Raw genomic sequence first — 27,053 nt, 5'->3', positions numbered from 1 at the left:
TATACATCTTTCGGGATTTTAATCAATTTTTGCCTCCTGGGACATTTCATGACAGTGGAGATTAAAATACCATTTCAACTGAAGCTGGGATATGAATATTATGATCAATCAAAATTGTAAACATTCTTGTCCTATGTATTTGTGACAGATATATGAATTACAAATTGGTCTTTAAAGCAACATAAAATGGCATCTGCAACATGTATTGTTTCATGCCCTTCCCATCTATATTACATAAGCAAAGTGAAATTGTGGTAATGGGAGATGGGTCTTTGGGGTAGCCACTTACTTAGCAATGAGCTGAATTTTATGAATTACAGATGACTCCTTCAATAACACAAGAATCAAGAAAAAAAAATCCATTAGGCTGTAGATGCAATTCAATAGGAATGATTTATTACAAAAACAAGATTGCATCAACATAGCAATTATACTCAATGTCAATGATTAAATATTTCATATGTACACCAAACAGGCCTGCTGGTAAATTTAACATTGCAGGCAGAGACAATGAACACGATAATCAGAAACGTAACTCGTCGCATACGTTACAATAACAACAGAAAATCTTTTGAACTTGATGTATCCTCATTTCCAATATCCTAAGATAGATTCTACCGGACACGGTGGATGAACAAATTTGATCCAGGGAATGCAGACCAAAGATTATCAAGATTTATCATTCAAACTTAGATAACGGATATAAAACAAACATACCAGGCATTTCTTTCGAAAGAAAAATTAGTAGGAATTATTCCTCTTCAGTTGGACTGGCAAATCACAATGACAATAGATATACTAATTTGCAATTCAAACAAATCGGCTACTTTACTTTCTCAAAGCCTGGTATACTTGAATATTATCATGAATGAATGAAGATTTGAAAATTCAACAAGTCAGATGACATAGGTGAGAGTACAATAAAAGTAGAATTTTCACGAGTTGATAAAATGCTTGGGACCACAGAAATCTGTTTGACTTGGAAGATGTAAATAACACATTTTGCATATTCTGGTCTGAAAGTTGTTTGATTTTTTGAGTTATGAAAGAACAACTTATGCGGACTCTACTGTAGCAAGGAAAACAGATGTTGAGAATTTATAATTTTGTTTAATCTGAACTGACCTGCCCTGTAATGATGAAAGAATCTGGTTTCTTTAGCCATTTTGGAAGAAAATGGTTCATAAGGCATGCACAGCTTATTTCTGGCAGTGGTCTTTTCACATTTACTTCCTCATACAAGCTGTAACATGTAAAATAAGTGGGCAAAAAATAAACACATAAATAAGATATCAAAATATACAGGATCAAAATCTATCTAAATTTTTGAGTGACTCTGACATCCAAGGGTCGAGCATTTACAGGCGGGATTATAAATTCTAAATACCTGATTTAGTATTTTTGAACTTAAGTTTTTATTTCTTACTATGCCTTGCATTCCAATTTGCCAGATAATAATGGATGTACCTGCACCCGAACACAAAAAGATAAATAAGTACTTAGAGATGATTATCTGTTCAGATAGCATTAAGCATGGCACAAACTGTCTTTTATGAACAAACCATGAATGCAGCTCAAATATAAAAACTGCCTTGGTCGTAGGCATTATACCACATTTAATTTAGGGTTTGTTTTGTCTATTTACAAGTATTCTGCGGGGTTTCCTCCAATAAGTGAAGGTTATGGAATATTAAATTACACATAATATCAGTAAATAAAAGTTGTATCAAAGAGAGGCTACAATTGTCCATATTTTAGATTCATTCTATATTGTCAACCATAAAATTGAGTGGACATAATTCCATCTTTTTTTTTAAATAGCAGACTGAAGTAGTGGATAACTGTAATTCACCTCATGATATATATCCATGAGCCTTATTTCACAAAACTCTATATCAAATACAATGTCGAATAATGCCCAAAGTTTAGTATTAAATAATTCAAATTTTTACTAGTACTGACATAAAGTTTTGTGAAAAAGGAATTGGTTTAGACTCGAGCATTATATACAATTGATGATGTATTGTAAGTATATAATTTTAAATTTTGGTTCGAAAAGAAAAATACCATTAAGGACATGATTACCTTCATTACCTGACTCAGACATGGCATTCTATGCTTTGGAAGTTATATGTTAGAAGCATCGCGATTATGATACGAAAAAGAAAAACATTTTTAGGACAAGCCCACATATCAGGTTCAGATTCAAATTCATCATAATTGTCCAATCTGCTTATACGTTGTATGTAGATTGAATCCAAGTAAAATGATGATCATGTTGAAGTAAGTCTCAACAAATCTGGGTTCTGTTTATGGTAACTCCCATAGGAACTCAGCAGGGCAGCATTTTGCTGGTAAACGCCAAGCTGGTATATAACTTATTACCAATAAAACATTAAGTAAAATCCCTAAAGAATAATAGCTGCCTTCTGTAACACTCTACTTTGGACTGGAATTGCATCAAGGATAGCACAACTTATTGATGAATTGTCCATTAGAAGTCCAATGAGTAGGTCTAAGAGTATACCAATAGCTAGGTATGCCATTGTCATCTTTTCTACAAATGCTTGAAACACGGAAGCACAATGCCATAACATGGACATACAAAGACATACACAGATTTTCCTTTTCAACATGAAACAACAAAGCAATGTCTGAAAGTGTTCAATGAGTGTGTTTTATCCAGGCATAATTGCATAATGGTTATCCTTGGATCATCATTAATTAGCAGTAAACCTTGATCTCCTCTCCTGAGCTCTATCACGATAACTGCCCTGTGTGAAAGAACAAATAAAGAATATATAAACAGTTGAGTGGGAAAAAAAAAGATTTTCTTTTTTTGGGGAGGGGGGTTACTGAATTTCAGCTATTTGCCTACTAATTGGAATGGACATTGTGATAAATCTTAATGACAAATTTGTATTATATTATCATGTCTTGCTTTCTTTTTTGCAGTATTCTGTATTCATTCCTGATGATGATTATTTGGTAAATATCACATAAGCATACTTCTTGTTCTTCTCTTTTAATGGCTCTAATACAATAATGAAAGAGAAAACTTATTACTATCGTTCACTTTCACATACAATGCATTGTATAAAATCAAAATCTGCACATATTCATCTTCCAGGCTATGTAACGAAGAGAAACAATCAATATCTACAAGCGGTTGAAAGTTTAGTGGATGGTTTGAAATAGTCTACTTCAATGTAGAATTGATTGAATCTTCTATGTTACAAGGTCAAGGTGTTTTTATCGAAAAGAAGATGAGACTCACCCCTCCTTTCCCTTGTGACTGTTGCTGTTGAAGTCCTGTCCTCTTCTTGAGAGCCTCCAGGTTTTGTTTATGTAGATCTGAGAACTGTTGATGCTTCACAAGGACTTCTTTGGACGGGAACTGACGTTTACAGAGAAGACAGATGAGTTTAGTCCAATCCGTTAGGCTGGTAGGTACACTCTCTTGAGAGTCAGATGCAGGGGTAGGTTTCTTATTTGGAGGAGGCCCTGAATCCTCAGGTTCACTGTCACTGTCTCCACCATACTGGGCAAGGATGTTGGTCTATATAAACAAATACAATTTGGATGAGTGAATGACCAAGGCAAAGAAGAGACACCTCAGAATCACACAAGAGGATAACATTGTCAACATCTGATCATACTGACTAATAGCATATTTGTCACAGAAATTAGAAATTTAGATACTTTATTTGTACCCAGCATCCAGAATGTATAACAATCCTGGGAAAATAAATTTCGAAAACTTTCACAATCAAATCTTGACTGAAAATAGGTAATAGTGGCCAAGACTAGATGAATTACAGAATTAGTACACAGTATGTCAAAATATCAATACCAATAACAATGTTAAGATGATGATCTAGCATGCATGTAAAACTATTCTAACAAGTCAACACACATCCAACACACAATACAATATCAACTTACAATGCTGGCAGCCTTATTACGTTGCTCATCATTTGTTGATGATCGCTTTAGGGCTAGCATTACAGACTGCTTCGTCTCAGCTGGGTCAGCCTAAACAACAAAATAAGACAAAGTCAACATAAATAACATCTGTTGTGTTCATAAGATGATGTATAAACCTGGCTGGTGTTCTAGATTAAGAACAACTGATTTCTTAAACCACATGGTGCACGCACACAAATGGAATGTAATGGACATCTGTTCTAGCATACACATAAACCTTGATCCTTAGTCTTACATTTTTAGAGTTGAACACTTTATCCTGACTAAAAACCAAACCTTGCATCTTCTGAGAAACTAAGGAGGGATATATTACTGCCTGTAATAACTAAACCTCAAAAGTAAATTGTTCAGGAGAGTTTAAAAATAATCATGGCTGTCACCACTACAATTGGACAATTAAGTATTTTTGTAACATGGCTTTTATTTTTTAATCAAGAATTTTGAATTATACTAAATATCACCACATGAATTGTCAAAATCTCACCAACAAAGGAATTTAACCCTATTATTTGAAACAGGTCTTGTTACCAAAGCAAGGATATCACACATTACAAAAAATAAGAACAAACCTTTTTACTAAGGACAGCAAAGCCAGCATCTGCAGAAGCTGAGGAGTTATCTTTCTTGAAATCATTTCCACTCTTTTTGGCTTTGTTATTCTTCATTTCATTCATTGTTGCAGCCCATCTTCTCATGTCACTTGCCACCTGTATCAAAACACATTCAATCTGAAATATTTATCTTGGCCAATAAGTCACTTATATCTACACAATAATTCAACCATATTAATGCACAATAGAGTTATTGATCCATCTGAGGAACAAAAAAAAAAGAAAACAGAGAGAAAAAAACACCTACACCAATCATCAGGTTTAAGACCTTTAATGCTATAATTATTACAAACAAGATAACAAATATGCATATCTCTTAAGTTTTATGTGCTTTTTTTCTGACCTTTAATAGTATAATTATCACAAACAAGATAACAAACATGCATATCTCTTAAGTTTTATGTGCTTTTTTTTCTATCACAATGAGTTGTTCATTTCCGACATACCTTCTTTGCCACCTTTCCCTTCTCCTTTTTACCCTTGTCTTCCTTTGCGCCATCCCCAGGTACACCAACTTGAGGAAGAGCAGTAGGTGCTTGGTCTTGCTTGGCTGGGACATACTGGGTACCATCCCAGTACACGTACTGCTGTGAATGCGCATTGTAGTAATACTGGTGAAGAAAACAAACAATTTCATTTCAAAGGAAAATCACAAAGAAACAAAATGATTGTGAATTAAATTTCAGGTATTACAAATTACCATCAAACAATTGTCAGAAACCAGAAATATTAAGAATTCATCGAAAAGTAAGGAGAGCAGTCAAAATTTTGTACATGAGAAGGTATTTCATATATAAAAGAAATCCATAAGTATGTATGTCCGACCCCCTGTATGTGGGACCTTCATAAATTTATTTGTCTCTGTTTTCACTTGAAAATTTGCAATGCGTTCAAATAATCAAGTTCAAAAAGTTTGTGAAGTAATAAAAGAATGTCTGGAAGTAATCCTTTTGTTCCTTAGCAACCTATTTGTGTTCTCAATGTCAATCAAATTAATTATTAGTAAGATTAAATGATCAAACTGTTGAATTGTGGATAAGGAATCAGAAGTGTTAGAGCAGTTTATGGCTTTAGCCGATGCCATTCTCTGTGCATGATGCAAACTGATTTTAAATATTTTACCTGTGAGTTTGGATCATAGTATAACCCTGTCTGGGGATCATAGTAGAAGCCTGATGATTCATCATATTGGTATTGAGATACATCAGGATAATAGCCACCTTCAGAACTACTGGATAACTGGTGCTGTAACTAAACAAATAGAAAAATAAATATTTTGAATTTTTTGTTGAACAGAAATCCTAAAAACTTAATAATGTTCAGGATATGAACTATATGTATGAGTTTTTTTAAATTTTTTTTTTAAAGGCATTAAGTTCAGAAGAAAAATGTATAGGAAATATCTGACATCAATTTGTAATGGATATTATAAAGTTAAAGACATTTGATACGACATTCAATAAAGCCAACACTGAGTTTTAGTAAATCTGAAGATCATTTATTTTTAGAATTTTTAATTAATCTAAAAATTGTATTAAAAAATTTGTGGTGTGAAAGATGAAATCTAAATCTGATATAAACATTAAAATGTATAATGCAAATGTCTCAAGTAAAAAGACAGATCATAGCAACTTTTCTCATCACTTAAATATCCTCAACATTTCCACCAACCTTATTACCCTGTGAATACAGGTGTTGATATTTTCACAATCAATATATGAGCCCTTAAATTTCAATATATTCAGGCCACTTTTCAAAAAGGACACTATACAGTATTACAGTACGAAAGGGAAAAGTTTAAAAAGGCACAAAAATTGAGGCCAATCAATAAGGCATCTATTGGCATGGCCTTGGATAAAACTAAGCCATGTTTTATTACAGTATATCAATGAGAATGAATGTAATAAAAGACACATACTCTTTGATCACTGGTCTCTGTGTCTAGCTGCTGCTGCTCCTTCTTACTCTTCTTAGGTTTGACCTCATGGATGATCTGACTGGGATCCAGTGTGCTTCCATCTGTTCCTGGTGGTGGAAGATCTATCTTCACCCTCTTTGGTTTCTTCTCTGTGCTTGTCTGTCTCATCTTGTTCAGCAGTTTCTGGGTGATCTGTTGTTGTTCTAGTTGCATCTTACAAGCTGCTTGAACCTGTTCCTGCGCTAATGCTGCTTTGTCTATATATTGAAGTTTGAATAATTCAGATATACATCATTAAATAAGTGCTTTGTATACTAACAGGTCCTGCGAAATATGAAAATTAGCATGGCTTGGATGGAGATAACAATTATCTTGATGCCTTATTAACAGTTTAAAAATTGCAAAATGTTCACCGTAAGCCTCACAAATAGATAATGAGTTCTTGGATACAATTCACACTTCTGAATAAATGAACAAACGTTTTTACGGGAAGGCTTACCTGCAGCTGATAATTCTTTGGAAGAATGAGCAGCTGATATTGCTGCATAACTTGCATAACTTTGATCATAAACTCCTGCTGCCGCAGCTGCTGCTGCTTCTGTTGCTTGCTGCTGGTAGTACTGTTCATATGATGCTCCTGCTTCAGCCTGCATGCAAAAAAAAAAAACATTTCATCACATCAAAATTTTGCATAAAATTTTACATGACAGAACTTGAGCAATGTGTTTGATTTACATGTATACCTATCCCAAAGATTGCTAACTGCACTTTTTAAAACAGTATGCCTAGAAGCACTGCTTCCATGTTTCTTCCTCACTGGTTTAAGATTGGAAAAAATTCACCATTCACCAATGCAATATGTGATTTTGGCTGCTGCAAAAGGATGATATTGCAGGCATGTGTGTTAAAAACACAATGATGCAGTAAGAATTTAATTGATGAATCAAATTAATAGGTTGTATTTTCTTACCTCAGTCCATGTAGAGTATTCTTCATCTGTCCCTTCTTTGCAGAAGTGCACTGAAACTGGTAAATACAAATGAAATAGAATGCACATTACTGAAAATTTATGTGCATATTGCAAAACTCTCCCTCTTAAATTAGGTTCTTGGTCAGTAGTGGGAGATTTGGGGTTTTAAATATTTAAATAACTAATCTGTTAGAATGAATATGATTACATTGACGTCAGATCCTAAATTTCAAACACAGATGACATTTGTTCAAGCACAATTGGATCAGAAAAAATAAACCATGTAAAATATGAGCATTCAGACTTGTGACCATGAGATTTCTGCACATTCTATGATGGGAGCTGCCTGTGGAAATGACAAGCATATAATGTAGACTGTGAGGGCTGATACATGATCATTTGAATTATTTTCTTAAATCACCTTGTAATGTGAGTGGAACATAAAACAATGTCTCACATGGATATTTTATTGAATGTAACACATATGGGTTACTTTCTAATCATTGTTAAGCCAATCTTTCATTAGCTACAACTACCCATTTAGAATTAAAAAAAAATTACCACATATCCAAATACTAAATTCTTAAAACATACCATACAAAAGGCCAATTCATACATGTAATTCCTGCCTAAATATACACATAGAGTGTATTTAGACTGTAATATCGAAATTTACCTTTGGATATCATTTGGATATAGGGAAGGAATACATTCTGTTTCAATTGAACATTTTCTTATCATAAATTACTCATTACAACCCAATAGAGCACTCCCATCCTAATGAAAAATTCTTAACATTTTAACATTATTTTCAAAGATTTGTAATTGTTTTTAAAGAGTTTATACTTCAATTCTATAAAAACTACATGAACAGAATTTCCATATTAAGATTCAATCAACACTCATCTTCACCATAGCCTTCAACAATAAATCACAACTTACTCTGTTTGCCATCTAATATAAAAGGTGGATGCATATTGTTGAGAATCTCCAGTAAGTGACTGGAGTACTCTACTGCTGATAAAGCAACATAGCAGAGACCTCTTGATGTGTTGGTTGTAGGGTCACGTATGAGTTGAACATTCATATCTATAGCTGTGATGTCGTGGAGTTCTCTTTGGATCTTTTCTTCAGTGGTCAAGGAATCCAAACCCATCAACAGCAAAACTGTATTGGGAGATAGTAATTGTGAGAAATAGTCCATTTATTTATCCTTTCATCAAAAAAGCAACTTTAATAATTCTATACTAACATTGCTTTGTCACATTATAACTAAAATGAACTAATTAATAATGTTTGTTGCCAGATTATATACACATGACATTATTCATTACGAGCATTATTACTGATAATGACACTTTTATCTACCATACCCTATTCATTATATAGTATTGATCATTTGCACTCTTTTAAACAGTCTTTTTAATGAATCATTTTTTAGTATCTACTTACTTCTTGTAGGTTTTGCACTGATTTGGCTGTATCGCTCTGACTCTGTAATATAAAAATGGGCATATGACATGATTGAAAATATGATTGCATACAAAATAAAAATAATAATTTATTATCAGTTTGTCCTATCACTCGAATAATATTTTTTTTCTTATCTTGTTGTTTGAAAAAAGAAATTCTCCTTTAAATGTGGAGGATTTTTTAAATGAACTGTACATTTCATACATAAATAGCAAGCTTGGGAATAACAGGACTGAAAATGTGTGTGCATACAAATGGTTTTTTTTTGGTTTTAGATGCCTGATAACTCTACCATTGCACAAGAAGTTAATCAACATTATGCCAAATGAGCCTATTTGGCTTTGTACAGAATTAGTTCTCATTTTGGCACAATGCTAAGAATTTTGGAAACAAAGACCAAGAGCTTTGCTTGTAATGTTTAATATACACAAATTAATCAAAATTTATCCTTTATACTGTTAATATTTTTCATAAATATATTCGTTTAAGAGATGGAACCAATTTACCCAGTTCTATTAAACATGATTTAATTAGCAAACAACAAGCCATATTGATTAAGAGCAACTACTAACTTTTACATTGAATGTGAGCATATAGTCATTAGATAGTGAAACATTAACACATAGAAGATGCTTACCATTCTTCTCTATTCCACACTTGAAGCAGTTTGCTCTCCTCTTGAAATTTTGAGTACCACACTACATTAAAAACAAGTTAGTATTGACAATTTACACTTTCCTTTTAATATAAAAATAATCATTAACTACTGGCCTAGTAAAAGAGACAGTGATCTACATGTTAGAATCCATAACAAATTTTTTTTTTTACAAAAAAGAAATGTTTGTATTTGTTGTAGTATCTGTTCTATACTAAATTTTCTTTGTAGATTATAGCATCTTGATGCAACCACAATATATTTCATTTTTCACATTTATATCTAAATAAAGCTTTGATTTACCTGTGAGCAGAACCAGTCTTCATCCCCTCTGCTCTTGCTGTAGGTGAGTGAAGCACGCCCACTTCCTATCACCAAAGTTCCCTGCCAGAATAACACACACATGGAAGAAACAAACACAAAATAAGTACATGGTACAACACTATCATTCTCCTGAAGAAATGACTGTGAATCCAAAGAGATGAGCAGCCTGTTTCCTGATCACGCAGTCTTTATTTTCATTTTGGGAAAAAAAATTTAGTATCGGATTTCTTTCATCAATTTAAATCTCTATCAAGTACTTCGGCAAAGAGCAAAAAAAAAAAAACTAATTTGGTTATCAATCTATAATGACAAGTTATTTGCACGGGAATGAATAAATCACATTCTTGGGGGAAGATATTGGATACCGTAAATAAAAGTTTATAATGGAAACATGCATCTTGATCTTTTATTCCTTTTCTGTCTGTCTGTCATCAATTGTTATCTTTTTTTAGGGGGGAGTGGTAGGATTGTAGAATTTTTATTTAGGTTTCCTCAAAATGTTGACTTCCAGGTTACTTAAATAAAAATAGTTGAATGATGAAAACACATTAAAAAGACATGCATAATCAGTCTCCAAACTGGCATGAATCTCATTTGAAACCAGCCATTCTAAAAACCTTTCAAAAAATCCTCCTAGGAGAACATACTTGATTACAGACTACATAAATCAAGTCAATGTTCTCAAAAATAACAGGGTCAAAAAGAAAAACAAGTCAAACCTCTTTGTACAAACCAATAAATTCAAATATATCACGATTCTTTGACCTGTCTGATGAATTAAAGCAAGGGTGGCAAGATAAAATGAAATACATGGGTATTTTTTTTTTGTAAAGAAAAAAAAATCTTCAAAGAGGTTTGGCTTAGCAGCAAACAATCTAGGCAATATCATAAGGGAAAATCGCATCTTCCATAAAAAGAAAATCCTCTTTGAACACTTCATAGGCAAATGATTACAAAATAATTTCTTTCATGCAATAATCAGGCATTGTAGTTTTACAACTTCTTTGGTACATCTGAAATGAATATAGCAGCATAGCAATTGACCTTTTACCATTTTGATCAGATATTCATATTTGGCGGTTTTCTCTCACAAAATTTATTTCAGTTCTGTGGATTTGAATTTGATCCTCGCGTGGAAACTATGGTTGCTATTCTGATACTATCTGTTTATATCTTGTAATCATCTGCCCATCTTGGAATCTCTCTCTCTCTCTTTCTTCATTTCCAGGATCTATCCCCTCCCCTCCCATTATTGATATCCTACCTCATTTATCCCTTTGATACACTCTGTGGCAGTTCTCTGTAGGCTTTGTGCTCATGTGCATGTAGTGTAAATGCAGTCAAGCCAACTGTTTGTTTATCCATTAATAAGGTTCTTTTTCCGCTTGAAACATGAAAGTTGCATGTTTGTATGCACTATTTGTTCTGAAATTGATTTTGTAATTGGTTCTTAATTGCATATTTGGATTTGATACGAAGAGTTCTTATCCACATCCCTCCTCTCAAAGGTAAAAGGACCAGATTAAAGCTTTTCTTATTTTAAAAAACAAGTTCATGATCAAAGTATTTTCCATGTTTTTCATGTAATAGCATAATGTTTTGGATTTCACTTGTGGTTTGTTGTTATTCTTAAATTAATGATAACTTGTTCAAAGTCATTGAAGGAACCCACATCTTTTAAAATCATATCCTAAATCTTCCTATCATTAATATAGCTGGACAATCTAAGGGCCATATTCAGCATTTCTCTAGCAATACTCAGCAACCCTTGTTTTGTGGACTGCCTTCAAAAGCAGCAACAGCTCTACTAAAGGAGCACGGGGAGAAGAAAACATCGTGACTGGCACGATCATAACAAAACCTGGTTTTCCTCCATCCATCGCTGGGCATCCGGAAGGAATTGGAACTCCACAAAAGCGAAGCCTCTTGATGCACCTAGAGAGGGTAATATAGGAGAGGCCAGCAAATGGACCCAGAGGGAAAGTGTTAGGAGTGTTTGTCGATAGGCATTCACACAACTCACTGACTTCTTTAGCACTCTTTCCCTCTTTCTTATTGAGTGTATTGTATGCAGGACAGGCACTTCTGGTCATCGCAAGTTGGTTTATCTTTTCATCAACACCACCTTTCTTAAATTTGCATTCAGATCTTGTTATATTTCCATTAAAAGAGACCAAATGGTGAGTTGGCAAAATAATAATTTTTACTGAAACAACACTGATGAAGAAATTTATTCACAAATAATTAATAGTTATGCAATCAGTTTACCGTAATAATGTAAACAAAATTTATTCTTTACTTTGAACATAGTAAATTACTCAAAGTATATAATTTTTTTAACAGATAGAAATACAACTTCAGCTTTCTATTCAAAATGACCTTGCAGTGATACAAAAATAATCTTCCTACCTAATTTTCATATTAGCCAAAGATAATTATTTTGATGACATTAATTTCTTCAACTGATAAATAAATATACCATTGCAAGTAACATGACAACAGGATGTCATTAAGTTTAATGCACCAATAGCTAGTCACTAGGATATAAGATACATTAATTCTATTCAGCAAACTTACAAAAACTTTCATTTTAAGACTTACCTGGACTCCTCTCAGAACCCCTGCGAATAAAAAGCTGATTAATACAGATATTTGATGCCAAGATGAGCAGAATGAAAATGTGTACAAAGGGATTCCTTCATCAGTGTATTTGTTTCAGAATTCTTAAAAAAAAAAAAAAATTGTTCCTTGTTTGGCATTGCAATGGCCGAAATGAAACACGCATATAATCAAAGCCAAATGACCAGTGCACTGTCTAGCTTATGAACCTTCAACTCCATGACTTTGGCCAACCATTTCTCATGAAATGGTATGGTACTTGTATGTCTCACCTGAATCTTTGTGCTTTACCAGTCTAACATCCTGGATTGGGGCACCAAAAAGTTGAAGTATCCCTCGCAACTAAACGATAAAGAAAGAGGGAAGTACAAATTTTATATCATGTAAACTGTGGTATTAAAAATGAAAACAAATATTTTCATAAAAATTATAGGAATCTGATTAAATTTATTTAAAAAAAATGTCAACATCTCATTTATTTTTTTATGTATTTTATTTTTTTCTAAATTTCTTATGTATTCCTTGTTTTTCGACTTTTTGTTTTTTATTGTTTTTCAATGGAAATTGTCAGAAACTTTATTCTGACTACAAACAAGATAAAATTAATTGATTTTAAGCAGTAAAAGGAAAAATATGATACATTTTATGAATTTTGGCTAAAAACACTATTTGCATTGGATTTGTACACAAATTCACGTTTTTGAGCAATTTGGGGTCTGCATGCACTTACAAAATGTTGTGTAATTTTGAAACCGCGTACCCGGGGGTCACAGTTTTGGTCTCAAAAGTTGCGCGAGACTTGAAAGTAAAAAGTCAGCGAGTGAAGCGGTCAAAAAATTTCGTGCGGCAGATTTATCGCGAAAAATGTCAAGGGGGGGGGGCTGAATCAGTCTTCTTAGGGTTAACACAAAGAGCTTGTAATTAAAAGAGAAACACAACTTATCATTGTCATATTTATAATGCAAATTCCCCATTCTGTTACATTTGTCTGTATTTCTGAAAGAAAACTTGTTGATATAGCTACTTACATATATTTCATCAACTTCAGCAGGTAGATGCTTGATGAGGATGGTTCTACATGGCCTGTCCGCTGGCGGCTTTCGCTGTTAACATAAAAGAAACAAATATGTCACATGTCAGAACACTGACTGCTATCAAAGCTGCATATAGAATCATTCAATGGGAAAAATGACATAACATCCTCATCTCTTATTTGAGACACAAAGCATTAGTAATTATCTGTAACTGAATATTCTTTTTTAAACTCAACTTCACTCAAGCCATCATATCACAAGGGAAAAGACAATATATTAACTGTTCTCTGGGGTATGTGATCATCCTGGTTGGTGAAGTAAGAAAGTACCTCATTTGCCACAGGAGCAGCATGAGGTTCTGCCCTAAGCCACTATGATTTTAAGGTTTATTCCTAATATCCACAAAGATTACCCATGGAAGTTTGCTGAAATCAAATTCTATATCTTTAAGATTTCTTCTACTGGTATATTAAGATCCTCTTTGTGGGCTGATCATTCGAAGGGTATGCACTATGTAAAGCACAACCATATGCCCTTTTAACCCTAATTCTCCGGGGGGGGGGGGGCCATAATGGCCCCCCCCTCGACAATTTTCGCGATATATCTGCTGCACAAAATTGTTTGACCTCGCCGCTCACTGACTTTTTACTTTCAAGTCTCGCGCAAATTTTGAGATCAAATTTGTGACGCCCGGGTACGCGGTTACGACATTACGCAACATTATGTAAGTGCATGTCAGACCCCAAATTGCTCATAAATGTGATTTCATGTACAAATCCAATGCAGATTGTGTACTATTAGCCAAAATTCATAAATGTATCATTATTTCTACTTTTACTGATTGAACTTAATTAATTTTGCCTTGTTTATGATCAGAATTAAGTCTGGGACGATTTCCATCGAAAAAACAATAAAAAAACAAAGAAATACATAAGAAATTAAAAAAACAATAAAATACATAAAAAATCGGTCTTGGTACCGGAATTTTTTTCATTCACAATTGTTAGGAATGCTATTAAGAATATTTTCACCAAAAAATAGCATTCTAGGGGCTTTATTTAGTAAATCAGAGCAAAAAGTATAATTTCATGAATAAATTAGCATAATTAATTCATATAAAATAAAAATATATGAATTCAGTGAAATTTACCAATGCAACTGCGTAGATTACGTCATTCTCTACCATCATGCAATTTTTTGTTGTGATCGCGCAATCCGCGGCCGAGATCTTAAGGGGGGCCATAATGCCCCCCCCCCCCCCCCCCCGGGAATGACAAGAATCAAAATACCCGGGAGATTTAGGGTTAAAGGGATGGTCCGGGTTGGAAATATTTTTATCTTAATGCATAGAGAAGAATTCACTGAGCAAAATGCCGAAAATTTCATCAAAATCGGATAACAAATAATAAAGTTATTGAAGTTTAAAGTTTAGCAATATTTTTTAAAACAGCCGTCATGAATATTTATTAGGTGGGCTGATGATGTCACATCCCCACTTTCCGTTTTCTTATGTTATTACATAAAATCATATTTCTTTCATTATTTCATACTTGTGTGAATAATATGTCTCCCTTATAATGATATAAGTTGCAGCAATCAATATCTAATGCACTAAATCAGTTGTCAATCCAATTTTTCTAGTTCTTGGAGGAAAAATTTTTAATAAACCTACCGTAAGTAACGGTCTATTAACCGCACCTTTTTCTCTGCGGGATAGAAGCAAAAGTCGGGGGTGCGGTTTATCCACATCCACGGTGACGGGTCTGAGCCAGCCCGTCGTAACCCTTCCCGAACATGTAAGACGTCTGCCAGCTCACAACACATCGAGTGGCCGGGCGTAGCCGCCCAGGGCAATGTCGTTTAGAGGGGTATGAGCCGCGGGTAATGAGAAGCGATTATTACGATTTTATCAAATACTGTCCATAACAAACGCACCCACCTTCTACATGACACTAATTTCGACTTTTATTCTCGGTTCAAAGCAGCGAAATTCCCTGGCTAAGTTCAAAGAGAAGCCAAGCATACTCGGTAATATTTTGTCAGAGCTGAGCGAGCGCGAGAGCTGAGCTAGCTTGCGTTGTATTGTGGTTACGGTATAGTGCGACTTAAGCTGGCGCTATTCATTTTAACCCTCCAAAGTCCCGCTTCGCGCCAGCTTATTTTTTCTTTCCCGTTTGCTTTTCATAAGATACCATGTACACCACGCAACGAGAGAGACGGCACAAAGCCGTCAAAACAACTGTAAAAAATGCCAATTTCTTTGTTTCTTGAATCTTCCTGTAATCCCGTATCCAAAATTCATGCTAAGACATCGAATGCTAGACAAATTCTGAAAGTGATTGTGAGTTTGTGATGCAAGAAATGTGAATGTTTCTTCCTCCTACTGCGGGAAAGACACAGATCATTATTTGATAAGATGTACTGGTACCGTATCGTAGTTTGCAATGTACAAGAACGGCAGTGCTGTGTGTGTGTACACTGTGACTGTGAGGTGAGTGTGTAAGTGGCCAATATTGTCAGGACCTTTCTTTCTTGCAAACATTTGTAGATGAATTGATCAAGAACAGCAGATTTCCGCATACCGGTAATCTCTTTGGATACTTTGAAATCATTAACTTAGTTTTTGTTTCTTCGTACCTCAAATATAATGTGAGGATTTTTTTTTTTTTTTTAGTCCAAAGTTGGGGGTCCTGTTAATCCACGGGTGCAGTTTATAGTCCGTTACTTACGGTAATTTCATATACCGGTAATAAAATACAAAAGAACAAGTGGGGATGTGACATCATCAGCCCACCTAATGAATATTTATGACGACTGTTTTCACAAAACATTGCTAAGCTTTAAAATTCAATAACTTTGTTATTTGTTATCCGATTTTGATGAAATTTTGGGCATTTTGCTCAGTGAATTCTACTCTATTTATTTAGCTATAAATACTTCCAGCCCGGACCATCCCTTTAAAGTAGAAATATATTGAAAATCGTAAAAATGGAGAATCATATATCAAATTAAAGGAGAAAATAAGGAGAACACGATGGTGTTCATCATTTATCATGGAGACCGATGGAACTCAGTTAATTGATAGTTTAAAGTTCTCTCTCTGAATGCTTCAAACACGCAGAATTACGTCCCCGAAATTGGGGATTTTTTATGACGTCACTTTCTGTACGAGAGGCGTGATTGGCTCTCCCACGTGAAGCTCCACTTGCATGCAAAACCTGTTGCGAGGGTACGTTTTCTCCACACTGTCACTGAATACTTCGATCCCCAAATGAAAGAAAACCCAGAATTTTATCTAGATTTGGATTTTCAAATTGATGATTTTGAAGATGAAGAGAATGATGATGAAGTGAACAACAAAGTGACGTAGTTGGGGGTAAATTGGGGGAATTACGCCGATGATGATGAGTCGGACAATTCAACTTGCAAGACGATCACATGCCGATTCGCTACCAACTCATACAGCTGCTAAAGTGCTAGCTACACCGCGCGGGCCAAATTGAATACATGAAAATGAATTACCACACTGTCCAGACAGAGTCTCTTACCTCTGTGACTATGAAGAAGGAAAATAATGATAAAACTGTACTTACAAACAAGTGAATGTAATCCGAACCTGAAGGCAAATCAACTCAACGAATAGCAGCAGACGATATGCACCGACGATAAACTTCATGTGGCTGGGATAGATTGTCACTCGTTCTGTTAGATGTAATTTTTATCTCATTAATTTGACAAAATTACGAAACTCGGGGAATTATTTATCTATATAAAAATATAGTAATATCTCGTATTATTTTTTAAATTACGATAAAACCTTTTTTGAAGGAAAACGTTGAGGTAAATTAAAATTTGATGTAAAAGATCATCGAACATGCGTAGCTTGTATCAAACACGTGTACCGGTATTCCTTCCTTGCTCGCCTTAGCTTGCTGATTGAGAGCTGTGCAACACGTGCATAGATCTACTCTATCAGCCAAGGCGAGCAAGCAATACGGCATGTTTGTGATTTTGTTTACAATCACATATACGAGCTGCGCATACTGGGGATGATATTTTACATCTAACTTTAATTTACCTCAACGTTTTCCTTCAAAAAAGGTTTTATCGTAATTTAAAAAAATAATACGAGACGTTACTATATTTTTATATAGATAAAAAATTCCCCGAGTTTCATAATTTTGTCAAATTAATGAGATAAAAATTACATCTAACAGAACGAGTGACAATCTATCCCAGCCACATGAAGTTTATCGTCGGTGCATATCGTCTGCTGCTATTCGTTGAGTTGATTTGCCTTCAGGTTCGGATTACATTCACTTGTTTGTAAGTACAGTTTTATAATTATATTCCTGTTTCATAGTCACAGAGGTAAGAGACTCTGTCTGGACAGTGTGGTAATTCATTTTCATGAATTCAATTTGGCCCGCGCAGTGTAGCTAGCACTTAGCAGCTGCATGAGTTGGTAGCGAATCGGCATGTGATCGTCTTGCAAGTTGAATTGTCCGACTCATCATCATCGGCGTAATTACCCCCAATTTGCCTCCAACTACGTCACTTTGTTGTTCATTTCATCATCATTCTCTTCATCTTCTAAATCATCAATTTGAAAATCCAAATCTAGATAAAATTCTGGGTCGAAGTATTCAGTGACAGTGTGGAGAAAACGTACCCTCGCAACAGGTTTTGTATGCAAGTGGAGCTTCACGTGGGAGAGCCAATCACGCCTCTCATACAGAAAGTGACATCATCAAATTCAAGTCAATTCAGAGACCGATGCGAGGCATATTTCGGAGAGGCATTTTAGCGTTTTTTAATGGGCGATTTTCACCTTATGTATTATTTTCGTTATTTTTGAATGACCCACTGTTAATCCCCACACCATTACCTTTCCATTGATATATAATAAGACCACATTCATAATCAATATATTTCTCCTTTAAGGAAAAAAAAAGAGCCATTATCTGTCAATACCTCATCTCGATCTCTCCTTCTATCTCTTCTTCTATCCCTTTTCCGGCCTTTCTTGTCCTCACTGTAGTCACCTGGAACTATGAGAAAATACACAAAATCAAGTGTGAACCATGCCAACAAATTTAAACTGAAGGTGATTAATACCCCCACCATACACTGTTTAAACGGCAACAGTTTCCAACACGTAGAAAAAAATATGTCTTGCCTAGTATTACCCTAAGACCTATGTGAGAGCTAAATATCATGATTGGTTAAAAACAGATGAAGTAATTACGAATGCAAGATTTCTGCCTATTTTTTTTTTACATGTGTTGTTACCATGGCAACACGATTTCCAACACATGGAAAAACATGCCCTGCACATCCTCACCTCAGGACCAACGTCAATGCATGAGCCAATTTTCATAAGAATTGGTTGAAAACTGATGAAGTAGTACAAACTGCAAGATTTTTACCTAATTTGGGGCATATAATGTTATTACCATGGCAACTTGATTTCCAACACACACAAAATATGAATCTCGGACATCTTTACCCCGAAACCAATGTGTGTGCCAAATTTCATGAGAATTGGTTAAAAACTTAAGTTAGAACTGCAAGATTTTTCCCTGATTTTTGCCATAATATACCATTATACTGTAAATTGTAATGCTATCCTTGATGGTATGAAAAATGTAATACAATTATCAGGGTTAGAATGAAAAAGACCAATTTCAAAGAGTAATTTGAATAAATCACGTTTCATTCCATTTCCTACATGTATGCATGGAAATGCAACTGAACATCTTTTGAAGAGGGTGAGGAGGAAGAATCAGGAAATCCAACTTCCATGGTCACCAAATAACTGATAACAAGAGTGTCGCTAAGGTGAGCACATAATACGCCCGCCTATAACACAGAAAATGAAGTTATTGGTCAAGCAAGAAAAGTGGAAGGTGGCGACTTCACTTTTGGCCTTCTGACCTCAAAATCAATAGAATTCCTGGGATCTATGCTAGTATCAAACAAACCAAATTAAATGAGCCTTGGTTAAGTTAAACTAAAGTTATCGCATGAACACTGACTTTAGAAGGGTAAGATGAAAACAGGTCACTGTGATCTTGACCTTTTACCTTTCGACCTCAAAATCAATAGGCTTCCTGGGATCCATGCTAGTATCATACTTTATGAGCCTAGGTTAAGTTAAGCGCTGAAGTTATCGCGTTTACAAGGAAAAGTTAAAGAACGGACAGACAGATGGACACCAAAGTGTGATACCATAATACGTCCTGTAGGAAGGGCGTATAAAAAAGTGATAATCAGCACATTATACATAAATTTTTGATGTGGGTTTACCTTCATTGTAAATTCCAGGGTCTCTTCTCTCTACCATGCTAGCTTCTGCTGCAGCTGCTGAGGCATATATTGCATTCTCTACTCCCCATGCCCCTGCTGCTGTGAGGAGTGACTGCTGATCAATTGTCCCTGGAACTGCAGGAATTTGACCTGATGCTCTGCTTATAACATCTCTGGCTCTGGTTGGCAAAGAGGGAATGCAAGAGAAAACAAGTCACACCATCTGCATTAATTTTTTCATCAGGGGGAAAAAAGGGGGCGGTAGGCGAATTCGCCGCGAAAATGTCTTGGAGCGCCCCCGAAAAAAAAATGCTTGATCGCTGTCACCTACAGCTGAGCATGTGGACGTACGTGCCAGTGGTTTGGCTGATGCGTTCGTACGCTTAGTTGTAGCTGCGCTGACGGCGATTGAAGAAGAACCTGGCTGATCCTAATCTGTTTGTTATCAAAATTCTTTATTTTCCAGCATAATAATCACTTCATGATATTTATCGACTGATGCATGTATTTTACAATTCATGATATTTATCGGTCGAAGCAAGTATTTTTTGAAATCTAAGTTGGCACTGCTCATGATATTGTTGCCCTTTATACCGTACGCGTCTAGTATCTTTGGCTACGATCACAAAGATGGCAAGATAGCGAAAAATAACAGACTGTAAGTAAACGCGTATCTACTTATATCTTCTATAATTTGTGATAAATTTTATTCCATAATATGTCTATTTAGTGCCGAAAGCTCAAATAATATAATTTAGCCCATTTACAGAAGTTTGGCCTCAAAACCTTAACCCTAAAAGGCCGGGGGGGGGGGGGGGGGGGCATAATCTGCCCCCCTTCGACATTTTTCGCGATTAATCCGCCGCGCGAAATTTCTTAACTGCGCCGCTTGCTGACTTTTTACTTTCAAGTCTCGCGCAACTTTTGAGATCAAATTTGCGATGCCCGGGTACGCGGTTACGAAATTACGCAACATTATGAAAGTGCATGTCAGACCCAAAATTGCTCAAACGTGAATTCATGTACAAATCCCAAGCGAGCGTCGCGTAACGTTGGGGAAGTATGATGGGGTGTCCAAACTTCGCGCACTTTTCAAAAATATTCATCAGGCTTAATTTTGTTCACAAAATATTCATAATTTATACAAAACCAATTCAAGAAATAGTTACCACATTGACGGCAAGATCGTAAACTATAAAATCATGGACGAAAATGTAAAGTAGGTCAAGGGGTTTCGCCGGTATCGCGATCTCAAAATTCTATTCCGATCGGCGAATGCGGGCTGTGCTGGAAAACCGTTCAGAAAAGTGTGACCTAACTTCGCGCACCTAAGCTTTTGTGGAGATTTAAACAAAAACTCAAGTTCAAAAAGTGAAAAATTAAATCAGATTGATGGCAAAGTGCTATGGAATCGGTTAGTACCACATTTAACTCACATTTTTGATGATTTCTGCTTGCAAAATGGTGATATTGTGATGCTTGTGATTTCTTCAAAACGGGCGCTAGCGGTGACAAATTTGCCGATCTTTTGCCAATATTTTCATGAATACTGAACTCATCCTAAAGAAATTTTCATTATACGGTAATTTTAGGTCGCTTTTCACGTTGATGATGTCAGATTTTAAGGATATTGGCTAGTTTTTGAGATAAGGACCGTCCGCGAAGTATGGACACGCGCGAAGTTTGGACACACTGCCATACAATAAGAAACAAGATGGCGGCGTAAACATCGGGCAAGTCTCTTCCGTCTTTTCACAATATTTTTTCATTTTTTTGATGAATTCTTGTTTTAAAAATAACAACGAGAGCGTAGAAATGTCGAAAATTAAGTTTTATCCCATGTACATGATTTAGAGCTAGGCCCTAGATCTTTTTAGAAGGAAAGTAGAAATCTCGGGGGTGAAAGTTTCAGGTTTTGGCTGGCTCTGTGTGGGTCTATGAGATAGAACTAGAAGGCCTGGCTACGTATGAGAATAACCTTACGTTAGTAAATGATTTTTACTCTCTAGAAGCTGCCTGGCTAGTGACAGTAGTAAGAAGAAAAAAAAAAAGAAGAAAAAGAGAATGAAAGAAGGGAGTTTTGCCGGTTTTGGAGAAGTATTTTTTTTAATTAGTGGACACTGGTGGAGTAGCCAGGCGGCTTCTAGAGAGTAAAAATCATTTACTAACGTAAGGTCACTCTCATGAAGCCAGGCCTTCTATCCCATAGACCCACACAATGGAAGCCAAAACCTGAAACTTTCACCCCCGAGATTTCTACTTTCTTTCTAAAAGATCTAGCCCTAAATCATGTACATGGGATAAAACTTCATTTCCGACATTTCTACGCTCTCGTTGTTATTTTTTAACAAGAATTCATCAAAAAAATGAGAGAAATATTGTGTAAAGATGGAAGAGACTCGCCCGATGATTACGCCGCCATCTTGTTTTCTATTGTTCTTCCCCAACGTTACCCGACGCACGCGTCTGTAACGTTGGCGAAGAACAATAGGAAACAAGATGGCGGCGTAAACATCGGGCAAGTCTCTTCCGTCTTTACACAATATTTCTCTCATTTTTTTGTTGAATTCTTGTTCAAAAATAACAACGAGAGCGTAGAAATGTCGGAAATGAAGTTTTATCCCATGTACATGATTTAGGGCTAGATCTTTTAGAAAGAAAGTAGAAATCTCGGGGGCGAAAGTTTCAGGTTTTTTGGTGGTACACATAGCCTGGAGGCGTCTGGGGAGTGAAAGACTTATACTGTACGTATGGACTGGTCACTCCCCTAACGCCTGGCACTGTGTCCTATACTATCCTACACACCGAGGGAAAATGCAACTATAGAAATGCGCCAAACTGCTAGTTATGTTTAGATTCTAGCTTTAAAACTTTTGTACATGGGTAAAAATATTGGTTGGCAACGTTTGGCAAAAAATAAGTGTTGATGGATTTGAAATGACGAATAAATTAATATGAATAAGAAAAGTAGAAGAGAGTTCACTTACACTTGTTGACATCGCCATCTTTGATCCTTTTAATTGCAACCTAGTTACGTGACGCGTATAGAGGGCGGCAAAATCATGAGCGGTGCTAGATTAAAAAGTGCTAAAATGTCCCGCTTCAACCACTGAACTAGAAATACGTGGAAGCCGTGTACACCCAAGCAAAACATCGCTGGCGAACTCGATAAGTCACATGACCGCCGCCATTTTGCTAGGTCAATTGTTCGAGAACGCGCCGCGCCGTAGAAGGCAAAATGCAATATGTTTTCTCTATGTATTTCTAGTTCAGTGGTTGAAGCGGGACATTTTAGCACTTTTTAATCTAGCACCGCTCATGATTTTGCCGCCCTCTATACGCGTCACGTAACTAGGTTGCAATTAAAAGGATTCAAAGATGGCGATGTCAACAAGTGTAAGTGAACTCTCTTCTACTTTTCTTATTCATATTAATTTATTCGTCATTTCAAATCCATCAACACTTATTTTTTGCCAAACGTTGCCAACCAATATTTTTACCCATGTACATAAGTTTTAAAGCTAGAATCTAAACATAACTAGCAGTTTGGCGCATTTCTATAGTTGCATTTTCCCTCGGTGTGTAGGATAGTATAGGACACAGTGCCAGGCGTTAGGGGAGTGACCATACGTACAGTATAAGTCTTTCACTCCCCAGACGCCTCCAGGCTAGGTACACACAAAACTAAAAAAGTATATGACGGAAGCCCTGGCTTCATGAGAGTGACCTTACGTTAGTAAATGATTTTTACTCTCTAGAAGCCGCCTGGCTATGGTGGAGGGGACATAAGGAAGTCTTTCCTGGTGACTAAACCAGGCCAGGATAATGCCAGAACTAGGAAAAATGTATTAAAAACTCCTCGAAACAGACGGCTGCCAGCTGTCTGCCAGTATTACACGGACGACTCCTGGGGCCGCTCTAGCGGGCCGGAGTAGCCTGGAGGCGTCTGGGGAGGGAAAGACATATACTGTACGTATGGTCCCTCCCCTAACGCCTGGGAGCCTAAGCTATATTTCCACACGCACGGGTATAAAACCTGAAACTTTCGCCCCCGAGATTTCTACTTTCCCTCTAAAAGATCTAGCCCTAAAACATGTACATGGAGTTAAACTTCATTCCCAACATTTCTGCGATATTGATTACATTTTTAAAGAAGAATTCATGAAAAAAAAACGAGAAAATGTTATGAAAAGATGAGAGAGCTTACGGCCGTGTTTACGTCGCCATCTTGATTTCTTTGTCTTCCGCTTGGCGACAGCACGCAATCGCGTGTTGATTGCGTGCTGTCGCCAAGCGGAAGACAAAGAAATCAAGATGGCGACGTAAACACGGCCGTAAGCTCTCTCATTTTTTCATAACATTTTCTCGTTTTTTTTTCATGAATTCTTCTTTAAAAATGTAATCAATATCGCAGAAATGTTGGGAATGAAGTTTAACTCCATGTACATGTTTTAGGGCTAGATCTTTTAGAGGGAAAGTAGAAATCTCGGGGGCGAAAGTTTCAGGTTTTATACCCGTGCGTGTGGAAATATAGCTTAGGCTCCCAGGCGTTAGGGGAGGGACCATACGTACAGTATATGTCTTTCCCTCCCCAGACGCCTCCAGGCTAGGCCGGAGCTCCCTGGGTTAGCGTGCATGCTGATTGACGTCGATGCGATGGAAAGTGCAGTGCATTCCGATTTCCGTAGTCATGCTGCCGAATGCTGATTGCGAAGAGCTAAATCACGCAGCAGTATGCATGCAGTAGGAGATCTGTACCTTGTATTTAAATTTCATGCATAAGCAAATAAACATACCTAGAAATCAAAGCAGAATCATCTTCAGAATCCAACAAAGAATCTCTTCTGATGCTGTACAAATAATAATCTTTGTCAAGTGCCATTATAAATCACAAAATGCACGGTGTTCTGAGCGATGAGGACAAGAAGTCAAAATGGCAGATAATTGATTGACGTGACGATGTTGATGAATTGTTGCCAATTTGACAAAGCCAAAGACAAAGCTAAATATCGAGAGCGAGATCGATTGATAATTATGCGAGCTAGCATCATTTCACGCACACACTGAAACACATACACCATCACACACAAAACACATTTTCCCCCATCAGACTACTTTGTTATTAACTCATTAATGATCTTGTCATTGGCTAAGCCTTCAGTGTGATCATGGACCACTGCACCCCCCCCCCCCCCAATTTCACCAACCTGTACAAAGGGACAAAAGTATTGGAAGTTTATATTGGAACTCTTCAATTAATTTCAGCTCTTTCCAACACTCTTCAGCATTTTTGGTTCTTTTAGTTCATCTGGGGGGGGGGGGGGGGGACTTACATTGACGAGTTGATACTATGCGTCTGCTTCTGATCGATACATAACTCACGATACTTCAATGATCATAATATGACTTTTTTCTGAGATGAGATGTTATCCTGAGGTGGTATTCTGAGATCCATTTTATCTCAGATAAAATAAAATATTTTACCCTTAATTAATATCTCTCTGAATTGGTATTCTGAGAACAATTTTATCTTCATTTTATCTCTGTAAGACACACCTAAATCAATATCCAATGAGAAATGTGCTTTTATAGCTTTCTCATCTCACTCAACCAATTCTGCCACGTGTGGCAAAGGAGAGAGATTGCGTCAATTCTTGACTTCAAATACACTTGCACGTATTTACAGAGGTTTCTTTTAAAAAATGAAAATACTCTCATCTTTTTCGAAGTCTTTATCGCATCTTTTCAAGCATCAGTTCACTGACGATATTATAGTCAAGAAAAGTCTAATGAAATAATTCCTGATTGTACAGGAATAACGTTAAGGTGTTATTCTCAATAAATATATTTTCATGTCAACATTTGGAATAATTCACCTAGAAATATTGATGGAATCAACGTAGCGGAGATAAAATAGCCCCGACCTTAAGTTTATTTAATATTTTCTTCAAAGTAACATGGGCACAAGCACATCATTCACGTTGCAATTGTAAAATACACGATTGGTAAGTCTACGCAGGCACTATAGATACCCAAGATAAAATTTTGAATTTTATCTGAGAGATAAAATGTCATTTCAGAATACCAATTTCATTTTAAGAGATAAAATCAAATATTTTAAAGATAAAATGACCTCAGAATACCGCCCCTGTACTTTGATATATAATTCATTTCAATTGGTGATACTCATTTTTTCGGTACGAATTAAATAATATCTCAAATATTGTTCAAACTTCATATTCAATGCCCCCCCCCAAAAAAAAAAAAAAAAAAAATCTGAATTTTGTACAATGAAATAAGAAGTCATGATCATTGTAGCATGACTAGACACTACGCAGAGCTCAACAGCATTTCATGTTATGATCATTTAAGCATTAAACACATTCTAGTGCTCATGAAAAGGTTTGAAAATATGGGTGAATTCATATCAAAGACGAATCCAACCAAAATCAGACAAGTAGATAAGTGAAAGCTTGAACAATATCACACAAAAATTAAGAAAGTTATAAACTTTTAAGTTGTAAAAACTGGTTATCACCATGCCCATGGAGACTTCAAATTGGCCACATTGGTGATGTCATAATGACTACTCTTCCATTTCCTCCAATACATATAAAAGTTTTATTTTCTCAAAAGTTTTACCTATAATAATATTTTTTCTTTCATGTGGACCTAAAACAAAATATATTTTGATGGCTTTATTATTGCTTGTCCTATTTCTTTCAAACTTTCACCAATGTTTATCCTATTTCTCTCCTCTCTCACACAACATTTAATGACCAAGGTTGAATTCCCCTTTAAATGCATGACTGATCATGATCAGAACAATGTAATAAAAAAAAACAAAGGCTATACTCGTCTGTTTCATGTAATATGCAATTCACAGCTTTTTATGATAGATATACAGGTAAGGATTTTTGAAAGCATATCTTGTCCATTAGGTGTTTTTATTGTAATGCATATAATGGGATCCTGTTCAATAATTAGAACCACATTAAATTCTTGGGACACTATATCCTTGATATAACAAGGTGGATGAAGTAAGGAATATAAGCACTCTTTTTGTAGTAAAAAATATTATTTCAGTATCTAAATACATGAAGGTTATATTGCCGTAAGGCAAGGGCATTACTAAAAGGGGGCAGGGGGTGGG

General features: G+C 35.8%; 1 protein-coding gene across 1 annotated transcript; it reads right to left on the bottom strand.

Moving 5' to 3' along the window:
• Nucleotides 1–374: 374 nt before the first annotated feature.
• LOC129257164 (RNA-binding protein 10-like) lies at nucleotides 375–25,047 on the bottom strand. Its single transcript, XM_054895430.2, has 19 exons — nucleotides 24,697–25,047; nucleotides 19,901–20,079; nucleotides 18,566–18,642; nucleotides 13,586–13,660; nucleotides 12,830–12,899; nucleotides 11,800–11,873; nucleotides 9,918–9,998; nucleotides 9,597–9,657; nucleotides 8,939–8,980; nucleotides 8,429–8,653; nucleotides 7,487–7,542; nucleotides 7,016–7,163; nucleotides 6,517–6,773; nucleotides 5,721–5,849; nucleotides 5,045–5,209; nucleotides 4,557–4,694; nucleotides 3,946–4,035; nucleotides 3,278–3,559; nucleotides 375–2,774 (listed from the first exon to the last, which is right to left on the bottom strand). Exons 1-19 carry the CDS (start codon nucleotides 24,780–24,782, stop codon nucleotides 2,721–2,723), a joined length of 2,289 nt encoding a protein of 762 aa, XP_054751405.2. The 5' UTR covers nucleotides 24,783–25,047; the 3' UTR covers nucleotides 375–2,720.
• Between the last annotated feature and the right edge of the window lie 2,006 nt (nucleotides 25,048–27,053).

This window comes from Lytechinus pictus, chromosome 3 (genome assembly GCF_037042905.1).
Source record: "Lytechinus pictus isolate F3 Inbred chromosome 3, Lp3.0, whole genome shotgun sequence".
Classification (NCBI taxonomy): domain Eukaryota; kingdom Metazoa; phylum Echinodermata; class Echinoidea; order Temnopleuroida; family Toxopneustidae; genus Lytechinus; species Lytechinus pictus.
This window is presented reverse-complemented; position numbering and strand designations above follow the sequence as displayed.

Excerpts from the sequence above, each read along its gene's own strand:
- LOC129257164 (XM_054895430.2), bottom strand. The coding sequence starts at position 24,782 with ATGGCACTTGACAAAGATTATTATTTGTACAGCATCAGAAGAGATTCT. Across the intron at positions 18,643-19,900 it reads CCCTGGAATTTACAATGAAG|TTCCAGGTGACTACAGTGAG; the intron begins GTAAACCCACAT and ends ATTTTCTCATAG. Across the intron at positions 4,036-4,556 it reads TTGCTGTCCTTAGTAAAAAG|GCTGACCCAGCTGAGACGAA; the intron begins GTTTGTTCTTAT and ends TTTGTTGTTTAG.